The sequence below is a fragment of the Ascaphus truei genome, chromosome 10 (assembly GCF_040206685.1).
Source record: "Ascaphus truei isolate aAscTru1 chromosome 10, aAscTru1.hap1, whole genome shotgun sequence".
NCBI lineage: Eukaryota > Metazoa > Chordata > Amphibia > Anura > Ascaphidae > Ascaphus > Ascaphus truei.
In genome coordinates, this window is record NC_134492.1 from 50359319 (window position 1) to 50375601 (window position 16283).

Below are 16283 nucleotides of genomic sequence, written 5' to 3' on the forward strand. Positions count from 1 at the left end.
GGTGCTTTACCTGTTAAGCTCACAGGAGAACTGAGCTTCCGCCACTGGGAACCTGGGGCAAGTATATTATGAGTAACCCTGTACTCGGTGCAGCGCCTCCACCTGCGATGGCTCCCACCAGAGGGGGAGTGGTTCCTCGCAGGACAATATATATCACTCAGTACACAGTAGGTAAAACAGCCAATACCTTTACTAGTGCAACCATACTCATACATAACAATCAACAGATCAACGGGTGTCCCTCCCTAGAGGAGACACTAACTACTGCGTCTCGCAGGACGCTACCCCCGTCACCAGGTGATCCCACCCCGTGTCCAGTAACCACATACACAATATGTCTCCCACCCTTCAAGTGAGATAAATATGTGTGACTGCGCAGTCACTGGTTCCGTGTGAATCTAATAGTATCGTTGGTGCACTTGATGAGGGTTACCTGCCGAGCACTCCAGTGCTCGGGCCTGCAACGGAGCTTCGCAAAGGATCCGATGACGGATGAACACAGGAACTACCGTCCGGGGCGATCCCACCCGGATGGCCTCTGCAGCAACAACGAAGATCTGCGCCCAACCCTCTGGACGGACGCGCAGCGTCTGCTGAGTCCCTAACTAACACTAATAGTAAGGGGCAGGGTCCCTAACCTGGGGCCTGTCCCTACAACACTCAAACTACTGGTGACTCAGGGCTATCTGGGGCCTAGGGGGCTGCTGGCCTAGTGCAGGGAGTCACTGACTCCTGCACCCTACCTCCTTCCCCTGGCTGCTCCTGGCACTCACTGACTAGCGTGGCTCAGCGCGCGAAATGTATCCATTTAGGTCTCCAGAGCAATCCTTCAGCGCTATTGGCTCCCTGGCGTCATGTGGGGCGCTGCTGAGGCTCATGGGACTCGTAGTCCCTACCAAAAGCCTTCCCTGGTAGGCTAACGTTCGCGCGCTTTTCACTGCGCATGCGTGACTACTCAGGGCCGCCGGCAACTGCACTGCGCATGCGCAACCCCCCAATGGCCGCCGCAACTCCCTGGTCTCTTCCCTAACCTGATCCGCGCATGCGCGACCCCGGCGCATGCGCACGCAACAACAATGGTGGCCCCCGCTAGCCGGATGCGCCGCCGAGCCTCCTACGGCTCGGATCACTCCCTGCTCCAGCCCCCACCTTTGGGAACAGCCGGCGGGTCCGTCGCTGTCTCCGGTGGCACCCGCGACCGCGCTGACCCAAAGGAAGGGGGTCTCTGGGAGCCGGAGGGCACCGGGGCTACACTTGCTTTGCAATATTTCTAGGCTGTGTAGGTTTACCGTATACATTTTAAGTTATGGTGGGCAGGGCCGTCTTAACAACATTATAGGCCCCCGGGCAAAGCAGTGCACTGGCTCTACCTACACAACCCCAGCCGTTAATTGCCTCCCGCGAATCCGTTACAATGTTCTGCTTCCATAACATTGAAAGCAATACAAATAGCAAAATGTCTCTCGCTAATGCAGACATGCCAACTCTCCGCTACAAGTCGTCATTTTTCTCCTGCTACCGAGTTAGCGGGAGATTTGAATGTTGAGGCGGGTGATCGGAAAATTAGTGTTAAATTCTGGTCTGTGCATAGATTAGCATGGGGCCCCTATGCTCGTGGGGCCCCCGGTAACTGCCCAGCGTGCCCATGCGTTAAGACGGCACTGATGGTGGGTGAAAAATGCTACAAAAAACTTTCAAAGTATAGCATAGCGTCTTAGACAGGTCTGCACCCCCGCCTTTCGCCATTATCACCTAGCATACAGTGCTCCCACTGCAGCAAGGGATTCTGGGAAATGACATGCAAATGAGCACACAATGTATTCTGGAGGCCAGTGTCATATGTAAGATGATTTAGCCCAGATAGCTTCAACTCTGCCCTCTTTTCAAAGCACAACAAGTTCTGTTTCTTTTCTTTACTTTATTTGGGGAAAGTAGCATAAAAGACAGGCACTTGTGAAGAGATGTAGGTGTTTACATAGTGTCTCTCTGTGGGTGCCTTGTAGTTAAGGGCAGGTGAAAAGGGTAATCCTACCACTACAGCAGTTACAGCAGGGTACTCACTCATCCAGTGGTGATGGTGGAAAAGGAAGTCCCAATGTATGCTGGGTAGCAAGATAGCCTGGGGACAGACCATCTGTGGGCAGAGCAGAGTGGGAGAAAGCAGACCAGCCCATTTGGGAGAAAGGCTGGGGCTGCTATAGCAACTCACAGAAATGTCTGAGGGAGCTACAACATGTAGCAATAATGTTGCATCTCTGATACAGCAAGCTGCTGGGATAGGGGAAATAGCACTGTGTCTGTCACACAGGCACTGTGTGTGTGCACAGAGCAAACACATGCAGCTGGAACTGAGAAACTGACAGGCAGAACTGCAAGGAAAGGGGGGGGGGGGGGGTGATACAGAAGTGCAGTTCTTGTTCCATGACACAATGTGTCACCTTTTGCCTGGAATATCCATTAACGTCTTACACAGGACGCAGCGGGGTCACGTGACATCACGACCCTGCGCGTCATTTAATGCCGGGGTCGAGTTGGGAGGGGCGCCGAGGAGAGCAGGCAGGGGTCTGCACGGGGAAAAGTTTGCACACCCCTAACCTAGCATACAGTGCTTCCACTGCAGCAAGGGATTCTGGGAAATGACATGCAAATGAGCACAACATTTGTCACCTTTTGCCTGAAATCCATTTTAACATGAAACCCTTATAAGCAAATGTTCTGCTGTTCACACAGCTTTTAAGCACAGCATGGGATTACATGCAAAGCCAGTCAAAGCACTCACAGACAGTGTTTCGACCTAGTGGGTCTCATCAGTGTAAGGTTGGTTGTACTAGATTTGCAATTTTCAAGGCTGGGTAGGTTTACCATACACATTATAATTGCAAAGCCAGTACAACCAACCTCACACTGATGTCCTCCAGTGCTTGCGCCGCCCCCCCCCCCCGGCGTGGCTTCATTTGACGCCATAGTGACGTCACGCCGCGTTGCCATGGAGACGCTTCCAGACGCCAGCTGAAGCAAGGTAAGTAGAGATTCCAGAGGCCTCACGTGATCCCCCGGCATTTAATTCTAATGCCTTGGGGAAGAGCGCGGGGGTCTCTGCAACCGCCCACACCCCACCAAAAAAATATTACGCCTCCCTTCTCCCTTCTCCCTTCTCCCTTCTCCCTTCTCCCTTTTCCCTTTTCCCTTTTCCCTTTTCCCTTTTCCCTTTTCCCTTTTCCCTTTTCCCTTTTCCCTTCTCCCTTTTCCCTTTTCCCTTTTCCCTTCTCCCTTCTCCCTTCTCCCTTCTCCCTTCTCCCTTTTCCCTTTTCCCTTTTCCCTTTTCCCTTTTCCCTTTTCCCTTTTCCCTTCTCCCTTCTCCCTTCTCCCTTCTCCCTTCTCCCTTCCTCTATCTCCTCTCTCGCAGTGTAGGTAACAGCTGGGGGAGCAAGTAACATGCGCATGCGCTGTGTATAGCTTCCTCCCCCTCCGGCAGCCAGTGTAGGGTAGAGCTGAGAGGTGGATGTCATTGCGCATGCGCAGTACGCGCGCGCGCTGGATCAGGCGTTCTGCACGGGCAGCTTATATCTCGGGGTCCTCGCTGACCCCTGACCCCCCGCCGCCGGAGGAGGAGGACGCGGGAGGAAGAGGAGGAGGGAGGAAGATGGCGGACGTGCTTAGCGTTCTGCGTCAGTACAACATCCAGAAGAAGGAGATCGTGGTCAAGGGAGACGAAGTCATCTTCGGGGAGTTCTCCTGGCCCAAGAATGTCAAAACCAACTATGTTATCTGGGGGTGAGTGCGGACATGAGGGGGCACGGGATGTGTGAGGCTTGGGGGGGGGGCACGGGATGTGTGAGGCTTGGGGGGGGGCACGGGATGTGTGAGGCTTGGGGGGGGGCACGGGATGTGTGAGGCTTGGGGGGGGGGGGGGCACGGGATGTGTGAGGCTTGGGGGGGGGCGGCACGGGATGTGTGAGGCTTGGGGGGGGGGGCACGGGATGTGTGAGGCTTGGGGGGGGGGCACGGGATGTGTGAGGCTTGGGGGGGGGGGCACGGGATGTGTGAGGCTTGGGGGGGGGGCACGGGATGTGTGAGGCTTGGGGGGGGGCACGGGATGTGTGAGGCTTGGGGGGGGGGCACGGGATGTGTGAGGCTTGGGGGGGGGGCACGGGATGTGTGAGGCTTGGGGGGGGGCACGGGATGTGTGAGGCTTGGGGGGGGGGGGGGGCACGGGATGTGTGAGGCTTGGGGGTGGCACGGGATGTGTGAGGCTTGGGGGGGGGGGCACGGGATGTGTGAGGCTTGGGGGGGGGGGCACGGGATGTGTGAGGCTTGGGGGGGGGCACGGGATGTGTGAGGCTTGGGGGGGCACGGGATGTGTGAGGCTTGGGGGGGGCACGGGATGTGTGAGGCTTGGGGGGGGGGCACGGGATGTGTGAGGCTTGGGGGGGGGCACGGGATGTGTGAGGCTTGGGGGGGGGCACGGGATGTGTGAGGCTTGGGGGGGGGGGGCACGGGATGTGTGAGGCTTGGGGGTGGCACGGGATGTGTGAGGCTTGGGGGTGGCACGGGATGTGTGAGGCTTGGGGGGGGGGGCACGGGATGTGTGAGGCTTGGGGGGGGGGGCACGGGATGTGTGAGGCTTGGGGGGGGGGCACGGGATGTGTGAGGCTTGGGGGGGGCACGGGATGTGTGAGGCTTGGGGGGGGCACGGGATGTGTGAGGCTTGGGGGGGCACGGGTTGTGTGAGGCTTGGGGGGGGGCACGGGATGTGTGAGGCTTGGGGGGGCACGGGATGTGTGAGGCTTGGGGGGGGCACGGGATGTGTGAGGCTTGGGGGGGCACGGGTTGTGTGAGGCTGGGGGGGGCACGGGTTGTGTGAGGCTGGGGGGGGCATGGGTTGTGTGAGGCTGGGGGGGGCACGGGTTGTGTGAGGCTGGGGGGGGCACGGGTTGTGTGAGGCTTGGGGGGGCACGGGATGTGTGAGGCTTGGGGGGGGCACGGGATGTGTGAGGCTTGGGGGGGGGGGCACGGGATGTGTGGGGCTGGGGGGGGCATGGGGTCTGTCTCTCGCTCTGTCGCTCTGTCTCGGTCGCTCTCTCGGTCTGTCTGTCTGTCGCTCTCTCGGTCTGTCTGTCTGTCGCTCTCTCGGTCTCTCGGTCTGTCTGTCTGTCGCTCTCTCGGTCTGTCTGTCGCTCTCTCGGTCTGTCTGTCTGTCGCTCTCGGTCTGTCTGTCTGTCGCTCTCTCGTTCTGTCTGTCTGTCGCTCTCTCGGTCTGTCTGTCTGTCGCTCTCTCGGTCTGTCTGTCTGTCTGTCGCTCTCTCGGTCTGTCTGTCTGTCGCTCTCTCGGTCTGTCTGTCTGTTGCTCTCTCGGTCTGCCTGTCTGTCGCTCTCTCGGTCTGCCTGTCTGTCGCTCTCTCGGTCTGCCTGTCTGTCGCTCTCTCGGTCTGCCTGTCTGTCGCTCTCTCGGTCTGCCTGTCTGTCGCTCTCTCGGTCTGCCTGTCTGTCGCTCTCTCGGTCTGCCTGTCTGTCGCTCTCTCGGTCTGCCTGTCTGTCGCTCTCTCGGTCTGCCTGTCTGTCGCTCTCTCGGTCTGCCTGTCTGTCGCTCTCTCGGTCTGCCTGTCTGTCGCTCTCTCGGTCTGTCTGTCGCGCTCTCGGTCTGTCTGTCGCTCTCTCGGTCTGTCTGTCGCTCTCTCGGTCTGTCTGTCGCTCTCTCGGTCTGTCTGTCGCTCTCTCGGTCTGTCTGTCGCTCTCTCGGTCTGTCTGTCGCTCTCTCGGTCTGCCTGTCGCTCTCTCGGTCTGCCTGTCGCTCTCTCGGTCTGCCTGTCGCTCTCTCGGTCTGCCTGTCGCTCTCTCGGTCTGCCTGTCTGTCGCTCTCTCGGTCTGCCTGTCTGTCGCTCTCTCGGTCTGCCTGTCTGTCGCTCTCTCGGTCTGCCTGTCTGTCGCTCTCTCGGTCTGCCTGTCTGTCGCTCTCTCGGTCTGCCTGTCTGTCGCTCTCTCGGTCTGCCTGTCTGTCGCTCTCTCGGTCTGCCTGTCTGTCGCTCTCTCGGTCTGCCTGTCTGTCGCTCTCTCGGTCTGCCTGTCTGTCGCTCTCTCGGTCTGCCTGTCTGTCGCTCTCTCGGTCTGCCTGTCTGTCGCTCTCTCGGTCTGCCTGTCTGTCGCTCTCTCGGTCTGCCTGTCTGTCGCTCTCTCGGTCTGCCTGTCTGTCGCTCTCTCGGTCTGCCTGTCTGTCGCTCTCTCGGTCTGCCTGTCTGTCGCTCTCTCGGTCTGCCTGTCTGTCGCTCTCTCGGTCTGCCTGTCTGTCGCTCTCTCGGTCTGCCTGTCTGTCGCTCTCTCGGTCTGCCTGTCTGTCGCTCTCTCGGTCTGCCTGTCTGTCGCTCTCTCGGTCTGCCTGTCTGTCGCTCTCTCGGTCTGCCTGTCTGTCGCTCTCTCGGTCTGCCTGTCTGTCGCTCTCTCGGTCTGCCTGTCTGTCGCTCTCTCGGTCTGCCTGTCTGTCGCTCTCTCGGTCTGCCTGTCTGTCGCTCTCTCGGTCTGCCTGTCTGTCGCTCTCTCGGTCTGTCTGTCTGTCGCTCTCTGTGTGTCTGTCGCTCTGTGTCTCTGTGTCTGTCGCTTTGTGTCTGGCTGGGGCTCTCTCTTTCTCTCTCTTTCTCTCCCTTTCTCTCTCTTTCTCTCTCTCTCCCTTTCTCTCTCTTTCTCTCTCTTTCTCTCTCTTTCTCTCTCTTTCTCTCTCTTTCTCTCTCTTTCTCTCTCTCTTTCCCTGGCTGTCTGCTTCTACCTTTCTCAATACCGTGCAGGAAAATAAACATCAGTGAGGTTTTCAGCTGGCATATGTTCGTTTGTATCGTTTTCAACACATGACGCCTGCTGAAAGTGTCTATATGTACGAATACTGTACTTGGATTGTAAGCTATGTGGGGTAGGGTTCCTTTCTTTACCAGCTGCAGAACAAATTAACTCGACTCTAAAGTTTTACCTGGACATCATTGTATTGGAGCCGATATCTGTATGTGTATATATGGAAGCCTAGCTTATTAACTGGGAGAAAGTCATTTTCCACTAAAGGGACAAGGTTCTAGAGCTGTCTGGCCCTGTAAATATATTTAGTGCACATACTTGGATTGTAAGCTCTGTGTGGTAGGGACTCAACCTCCTCTAGTTCTCTGGTTTCTGTGCTTTTCTGTATTTAACTAAATTATATACACAGAGGGATTTGTACATTAGTGTATGGATAACACAACTGGTTGTAGTGTTTCCTGCTCTGGAATACACACACACACACACACACACACACACACACACACACACACACACACACACACACACACACACACACACACACACACACACACACACACACGTCTTGTTTTTAGAGCTTATCTATTGTAATTTGTCTTGTCGGGTACATTTGCTATCTGTTACTCGGTATTGCTGTATGTATTGGTTTAAAGCTACATGGTATAAATGTCCCTCAGGTTAGAGTTTGGTTCCTTTGCTGTCATACCATTGTGTAGCTCTTAAAGTGAGCTTTTTTTAGTTGTGTATTTTTTTTTTTTTTAAATATTATTTTTCTCTTTCCAATTTTTAGCTTTGCCCTTTCATCTGAGGTGCTAAATCATAACTGAAACAAACAAAATGAGGTTATAATTGAACAGATAAGATCTATTTGGTATTTAGCGTAACAGAAGTAGCATCATTCATTTACCACCTAATGTGTAACCCTAATTTTGGATACTCCATGTAACCTGTCATTTACGTTGTGGAACATGTAGTTAAAGTGTAAACTTTTTTTGTTATGTAAGAATTAAACTTATTTGTCCATTTTATGTTAATAGCTGATTACGAACATCTGACATTGTATAATTTTCTTCTCTATAATGAAAATGAGTAGATTTTTAAATTACCACTGCTTTTATTTTCTGTACTAATTGCTGTAATCAGATGCACATCCAATTTCATATTCAAAATAGTTACATTTCAAATATTAATAATTATACACACCTATTTAAGTTACAGATATAGATTCTAAATAACATTTTCTTTTTATTGTTTACATTTCTATCTGGCGTGTCATTTTTGAAAAACATACATTATTTACCAGTCCTCAGTCCCTGTGATATTCTGTTTCGCGGTGTGTGTGTGCTAATAAATTACCTGCAGAAATGAATCTGAGATGGCACCTGTGTACCGTCTCATTTTGTAAGCAACGTATTTGAGATGTCCGTTACTGGTTTCCTTTTCATTTTGATTGTCGACAAAAACAAATATCTCCACTTTCCGGGTTACAGAAGTCTGTAATTCCATCATTAAGGGTGAAATTGGGCCGTAAAATCTGCCTTTCTTTACGCCACGCACTCTCTCCCACACCCCGTTTTATGTTATCTCCATATATTTTTTAGAGATCTTGCTGGCTGCTTCATTAGTTTATTTTGGGCTGGGAAATGGATTTCCAGATCATGGGATCGCTCTGAGGCATGTCGGGCGATCACCCCCTAGAAAACGAGCATGTGCCTGGCACGTTTTTGAAGGCCACTGTGAAGTTTAACTTTGGTTTATACAATTAAAATCATCCTTTATTCTAAACCAATTCCCTTTTTAGTAGATGAAAATGTGCTGCTGTATTGAGTGGAATACAGCGCTAGTGGAAAGGTATCACCAATAGAATATTTGTGATATTGTGTACAGCTTTCAAGATACTAGATCTAGAATAAGCGATCTTGTTCTTTAGGGCACAGTGCTGACACACGCAAATATTGAAATAAATATGAACCGCGCTCTATATAGTACAAGTGAAATAATCAATGTGTTTCAATTATATACATAAAGTGAATAAATCTACTTAGGTGATAGTGTCCTAAAACTATACTTAATTGTGAACAAAACAAGTTAAATACAACCTGTAACTTCCATGAAATAAACTCTGAGGCTGCTGCTGTAGATATCATAGAAGGGCTCCACAAACCATAGCACTAGTGAGAAACAAAAGAAAAACCAGCGCAAAACCTCATTGTGTAATATTCAAATATATTGTGAAAATTTTCAGCAGGTATCGCATGTACATCAATAAAATGGTATACAAACATAACATGTTATGGACATGTTACCACAACGCCCGCTCTTCTACACCGAATCCGATCGAATACCGGCCAATCCAGGAGATAGAATCTTACTCTCCCGGGCTGCTGTAGATGTCTCTTAATCCCGTATTAATCGTCTGTTTGGATCAAGAGATGCAACCTCGCCGGAACGCTGGTCTACTCAGATCCTCGTGTCAGACTCTGGGGAACTTCTGATGACGTCACTGCGACTCCGTCGCGTCTTAGATGGCTCTGGCGGTGTAGGCTAGTAGCGGATGGGAGTGTCCGTATGGAGACACTAAACGCAGTGTATAATAAAATGCACAATAAAAATCTGGAACAGCACTTGTAAGTGCACATACTAGCGCTGTTCCAGATTTTTATTGTGCATTTTATTATACAGGCATGCCCCGCATTAACGTACGCAATGGGACCGGAGCATGTATGTAAAGTGAAAATGTACTTAAAGTGAAGCACTACCTTTTTTCCCACTTATCTATGCATGTACTGTACAGCAATCGTCATATACGTGCAGAACTGATGTAAATAACGCATGTGTAACAGGCTCTATAGTCTCCTCGCTTGCGCACAGCGTCGTACAGGTAGGGAGCCGGTATTGATGCTCAGGACGAGCTGACAGGCGCGAGCTGCCGTTTGCCTATTGGGCGATTATGTCCTTGCTCGCGAGTGTACTTAGTGAGTGTCCTTAAACCGGGGTATGCCTGTACACTACGTTTAGTGTCTCCATACGGACACTCCCATCCGCTACTAGCCTACACCGCCAGAGACGTCTAAGACGCGACGGAGTCGCAGTGACGTCATCAGAAGTTCCCCAGAGTCTGACACGAGGATCTGAGTAGACCAGCGTTCCGGCGAGGTTGCATCTCTTGATCCAAACAGACGATTAATACGGGATTAAGAGACATCTACAGCAGCCCGGGAGAGTAAGATTCTATCTCCTGGATTGGCCGGTGTTTGTATACCATTTTATTGATGTACATGCGATACCTGCTGAAAATTTTCACAATATATTTGAATATTGCACAATGAGGTTTTGCGCTGGTTTTTCTTTTGTTTTTCTTACGAGCAAATATTGCCTGATTTTTTTTTTTTAAACCTGAAGCCAATGAACCGTGACGTCATGATACATTGAAACTTTGCGTTGTCGTGGTGGTTACATCAGTTCTGCCTTCATATAATGTGTAAATATTTAGAAACGGGCATACCGAGATCTTGCTGCGGTCTTGTAGATTTGGCAAACAAAGCTGTGAGCCCATTTTGATATCTATTATTAGAGAGATGGGGCTGTCCTGAGTCTGCTCACTGGTCCTGTACGTTTTTTCGGCTGCTGCTGGAAGGGTACAATCATGTCCTTGCCTAATCACAGATTAAATCGCAGGGTGAAGATGGTCAATGTCACTTGAAGTATAGTGAGGCTTGTTAGTGGGAAGTCTGGTTCTGCCAGATGACGACTCCTTGGCATGAGAACGTGAAGTCTTGTGTTTACTTGCAGTGAAGAATGCAAATGTGCCGACGTGATGGGAAGAAAAAGAATCCTTTAGTTTGTTCTATATGATGACTGTCGCACTTTGTTCTCCATTGAAATACGCAAAGAGTGCTGAAACAGAGCCCCCGCTGCCTTATTTCAATCAGCCTTTCTCCCTAGCCCTTTGCACTCTTTCCTTGATTTGTATCTTGTGGGATGCCAGATGCAGTTAATATGCCTATGTCTTCTGAACTTGGTAGGAAGGAGTCCTGCTCTAGTCCCTGTGGTGGGAGGGGGGGAGAGAGCATTTCAGAAAAGGTATCTGGACAGAAGTAATTGTTAGCCTAATATGTGTGACTTACTAGAGGAGTGCGTTTCAATGCCTTCTCCATGCTTTTGTTGGTGACTTGTACATGACATCCGTTCTCCCATCTTTCCCCTTTGTATAGGACCGGAAAAGAGGGGCAACCCAGAGAATATTATACACTGGATTCAATCCTGTTCCTGCTTAACAATGTGCATCTTTCTCACCCGGTGTATGTCCGGCGTGCTGCAGTAAGTACCTCATATTTCCAGGTGTAGAAGCAGACGGTTGGGAGGAGCGCACAATCCGACAGGAGCAAGGAGAGGACCCAAAATCCAAAAATATAAACTTTATTGTGCCATGAGACCTAAATCCAACGCGTTTCGAACGCACGTGCGTTCTTTATCAAGGAAGCAGTGTCACCTCTGCTGGTACATTAAATAGCTGCATTTATTACAGCAAGTCCTCAACCTGCTCCATGTGGTGTAGGACATCAGGGAGGAAGTAACCTGTAGCCCTGGTCCTGCATACGCAGCATAACAGAAGATGAAGAAGCACACACTGGAGCAATGACCATATTAATACTCATTACTCTCCCAATGCTTGCCCAGCATTATTACTTCATAGTACTTTGGGAGTCTCCTAGAATAGAAATGCTTGTGTTGGTTCAGAGCTACAATGAGCACTCAAGTGGAAGATGCGATGTATTTTGCTTGTAATGACAGCATATTGATTGCACATCTTTGCTCATGATAGACTAGAGGCAGAATGTTCCCCTGCGGGAAGCCCCTCAGCTCAGTGACAATAAGCAGCATACGTGTGTTTTCTCACCTCTGGAACAGTGTCATCTTGCTTAGATGGACCTTTTTATAATGCTATCAGCTCAGACATGGGGGAAAGGGACAGAGAATGCCTCTGTTACCGTGTAATATTTTATACAATGAGTTATGGATCTGTGCCCACTTTACATGCAGCGTGTGTGTATATATTCAGAACTTATTCTTAAAGCAGCATTACCTTTAGGGCAATGCAATTATCTTAGCTGCCGATGGATCCGTTCTCTAGTGATTGATCGGCGTAGATCTTGCTTCCCGGGGCATGCAATATGGCCGCCTATTTCTAAAAAGGAAGCGCTGTGACTTCCTAAATACGGGCTATAGAAACCCAAGGAAACTCAATACATTCAAACTCATAAGAAAGGGCGTCAAGTGAAATGTTAAAAGAATGCAGTAAGCTATCTAATACTACACGTACTGATTTATTAAAACACCCGTGATCTTGAATGAAATGCTGCTTTAAATCGACAAAGCTTTGATCTAATGTATCCAATGTTTTTGAGGGCAACATTAGCTTCACCAAGCTGTACTTCTACTTTTGAACGAAGTTTCTTTAAAACTGTATTGACTTGTGGGGACAGTTTAGCTGTTTATCCATACCGGTCTATCAATCGCTTCTCTCGCACATTAACTTCATGTAAACGCCTCCTAAATACCAACTATAGTTACATAACCTATAGCAAGAGAAGTAAAACTACGCGCATTATGCAGGCCGCGCATTATACAGGGCGCCCACTAAGTGCTGCGGAGATGAGGGACCAGCATATAGGAGTTTGGTTCACAGACTAGTGGTTTGGAATCATTGGACTGAAAATGAGTGCCCGGGGTCCGCCCTCTCGCCCGGGGTCCGCCCTCTCGCCCGGGGGCCGCCCTCTCGCCCGGGGGCCGCCCTCTCGCCCGGGGGCCGCCCTCTCGCCCTGCAGATGTTGCTGTAGTGTAACAGACCTGTTTCACTGCAGCAAAGGTTACATGTTTTATTTGTATCCATTATTATTTATACTCTTTATTCTTTTATTTCAGACTGAAAACATTCCTGTGGTCAGAAGACCTGATAGGAAGGATCTGCTTGCATACTTAAATGGGGAAACATGTAAGAATTGAGCGCACTGCGATCCATACCGTTCATGTCACTGCGATACTTCTGCTGCTTAATGTTTGTCTGCTATAGTTTTGCTGTTTGTATTAAAGGAAGTTGCCAAGATATATTTGCAATATTCTATAATGCAAAACAATTGCTTATAGAAGGTGGAAAAATATTCAATTTATTGCAACAAGTCGTTAAGGCCGCGCTTATAGTCCCGGCGGCGACGCTGCGTCGCGCTGCAGTCGCTGAAAAAATCAAATTGAAGTGACTTCCAGCGATCGTGTCCAAGCCGTCACATCACTCTTACTATAAGCACGTGCGCCGGCTTCAATACAGTTGTTTTGGCGCAGCATCGCCGGGACTATAATCATAAATTTGATATACAAGTTCAGATTTTTTTTTAATTGACTATGAATGTATTTTTAGAGAAATAAAACACGATGCAGGATTCCTGGGAGACCCGTTCAGTGCCAGGTTTTACTTTCTCTCCCACCTTGTTATTGAACTACCAGTTGTGGAGCACAACTCGCCTTTAGCGGGCTTCCCAATGTATCCTAGGACAGGGCCGCTCAACTCCAGTCCTACAGCCACCCCATCCAGGTCAGGTTTCAGGATATCCCTGCTTCAGCACAGGTGGCTCATTCCGAGGCTTAGCCTTTGTCTGAGACGCTGAGCCGCCTGTGCTGAAGCAGGGATATCCTGAAGACCTGTTAGTGGTGGCTGTAGGACTGGAGTTGCGCGCCCCTGTCCTACGTTACTGTTGCTTTAAACTTCCTGTTATTTTCCTTCGTTGGGTATTGGGTTGTAGTTTCACGACAAGGGTCCGTACTTTGCCCATACTTTCATGCACGGGATGTTCCAGCTACACGTCAACATCATTTGCGTCTCCTTTTTTCTTCAGCAACATCTGCCAGTATAGACAGAAGCGCCCCGTTGGAGATCGGGCTTCAGCGTTCCACACAAGGTATGTTTTCTGGGGGTTTAGGTCTCGCGTCCTGTTTTAACCAAATTCTGTGTTTGCAACAATTCTTTTCTTGTCTTTGTAGTGAAAAGAGCGGCAGATGAAATATTGGCGGAAGCAAAGAAGCCGCGAGTAGAGGTGAGATCATCTTCTCGGTTTATTTGTCCTACACGATGGTGGACATCCTGCAACGTCCCCTTACACAGTAATGTGAATGTGCGGCAGCATGCGGGGATTAAAGGTATTTAGAAGCCTTCAAAACACCTGGAAATAGTGAAGGAAAATGGTGACCATGTTAAGCGCGTAGGGGCAGGGCTTGCTCTGTGTGTGCGCTATACAAGACCTTGAGATAGATATACAGTACCTCCCTGCCAGTTTCCAATATTATGTGATACTGTCACGTGAGAGCAGGTACTTCACCTTTATCCTGGGATCATATCGAGCAAAATCAAGATGTAAAATTGAGTTTATTTCTTGGAAATATACACGCACGCCCCGGGCGAGTGGATTTAACATCGTGGCGAGCTCCTATTGGCCCAAGCAGCACACGTGTGGTACTAGGTGGCGAGTAGATTTTTTTTGTTCGGTGAGTAGATTTTTTGGTGATTTGTCGACGTGTGTGTGTACATACGTACGTACATACATACATACCGTCCTGTAGCCGTTTCCTTGTTAGCTCTGCAAGTCTTCTTTGGGTTTGGAGTCAAAACTTGGATCTGTCTTGGGATCTCCACCCTGGGCTGGCTACTAACTTTTTTTATAACATTTGCAAAGTCAGTCCCACAGCATTACTGCCATCCGACAAGCGTGGGAACTTTACTGCTAGCCATTCAGGTTTGCAAGTCTTGAAACACCTGGCACCTGAGCTTCAGCAAAGCAAAGTAGCATGTGCGATAATCGCCATCTTGCCTACTTGTCATGCAGAGGCCAGGTGCCTCTCAGTCTAGGGAGGTGACCATTTGCCAGGATGGCCTGTAATCATCCCAGGACTTGGCACTTAACTCGCCCATCCTGAAAATATGGCTGTTCACACTCCTGGCCACACATGTTACTTTGATCTGCAGACTTAGTGGCACCACACTCTGGGAGCCCAAAGCCCCCTGGGGAGTCCTGCAGTAAAAGGACACAACTTATGTTACAATGTAGAAGTGCAAAATCTTTTAAAACATACCAGCTTTAATAACCTATATTGTATACCCTGTATTTATTAAAATGTATTAAGTCTGTTGGTGTGAGTGAAAACCCTCAACTGTTTCCCCACTAGCCATATCCCTTACACTGCTGCAAACTAGAATTTTTATTTTAATAAAAGCTTCACAGTCTTATACCTGACTGGAGTACCCCCTGAACCCCCTATACAAGGGTTATCTAGGCATGAACTGGGCATCCCCCTGAGACTAGGGACCCCTGCACTGTTCTGGGGATACCTTGCCCCCTGCCCCCTTATCCTTATGGTTGCACAGTTTACACACATTGCATAGCATTGCATGTACAACAGGCCTCTGTACCTCTAACTGGCATCCCAACCTTTTGACTCCCAATAAGATTACTGCTCTCTTTGGGGACTGCGGTTGGGGGTGGATTAAAAGGTGCCTGCACTATTGCATTTACGGTTAAGCTTCCCTAGCCAGCTGCTTAAGGACATCAGCAGCAAGAATAGACTTGCTAGAAACTCCCGGCATGCAAAACATGGCATCCGGTTCCAGCGGTAACTGCCTTTGAGTTGATGCACGCCGAGCTGACTGTTAATGCCAGATCGGGGTGCTCACATCGTGGCTTGGTGAATCTCCCCCTTGTTGATCTTTGCATCTTGTAATGCAGTCTACCGTGAGATCCCCAATGAGATTAAACAAAGTTGATGATAAAAATCACGTTAAAATGAACCAGACGCCACCATTAACGTAAAGGAAATGTGACATGTCCTCCTAGGATGAGGAACGAGTCCGTCTTGACAAAGAGCGCTTGGCTGCTCGATTGGAAGGACACAAAGAGGGAATTGTGCAGACAGAACAAATCCGGTAAGTTTTATTTCTGGGGATTTACAAACTGTTGTACAGGCATACCCCGGTTTAAGGACACTCACTTTAGGTACACTCGCGAGTAAGGACATATCACCCAATAGGCAAACGGCAGCTCACGCATACGCCTGTCAGCACGTTCTGATCAGCAATACAAGCTCCCTACCTGTACTGAAGCTGTGCGCAAGCGGGGAGACGTTAGAGCCTGTTACACATGCCTTATTTACATCAGTTATGCCCGTATATGACGATTGCAGTACAGAACATGCATCGATAAGTGGGAAAAAAGTAGTGCTTCACTTTAAGTACATTTTCTCTTTACATACATGCTCTGGACCCATTGCGTATGTTAATGCGGGGTATGCCTGTATGTTTTAATGTGTCCTATCTGCTTTTTTGATATTTCAAAAATAAAATGTTACCTTATTCCTAAATTATTTGACTTATTGATCCAAATGAAACCCCCCCTTAATGTGTCGCCCAACCCACACCGCGCACCCTCTATCCCTCATTCTATAACATGTTTTACCTCCTTACT

The 16283-nt window shown here is 49.5% G+C and overlaps 1 protein-coding gene across 1 annotated transcript in view; it reads left to right on the top strand.

Annotated features, from left to right (window-relative positions):
* The first annotated feature begins 3575 nt into the window (after nucleotides 1–3575).
* Nucleotides 3576–16283, top strand: part of CDC73 (cell division cycle 73) — a 77855-nt gene continuing 65147 nt past the window's right edge. Inside the window, exons 1-6 of the mRNA XM_075616932.1 lie at nucleotides 3576–3774; nucleotides 10992–11097; nucleotides 12703–12772; nucleotides 13668–13730; nucleotides 13813–13865; nucleotides 15657–15745. Coding sequence (XP_075473047.1) covers nucleotides 3644–3774; nucleotides 10992–11097; nucleotides 12703–12772; nucleotides 13668–13730; nucleotides 13813–13865; nucleotides 15657–15745 — 512 coding nt within the window. The 5' untranslated portion in view covers nucleotides 3576–3643. The remainder of the gene's footprint in view (nucleotides 3775–10991; nucleotides 11098–12702; nucleotides 12773–13667; nucleotides 13731–13812; nucleotides 13866–15656; nucleotides 15746–16283) is intronic.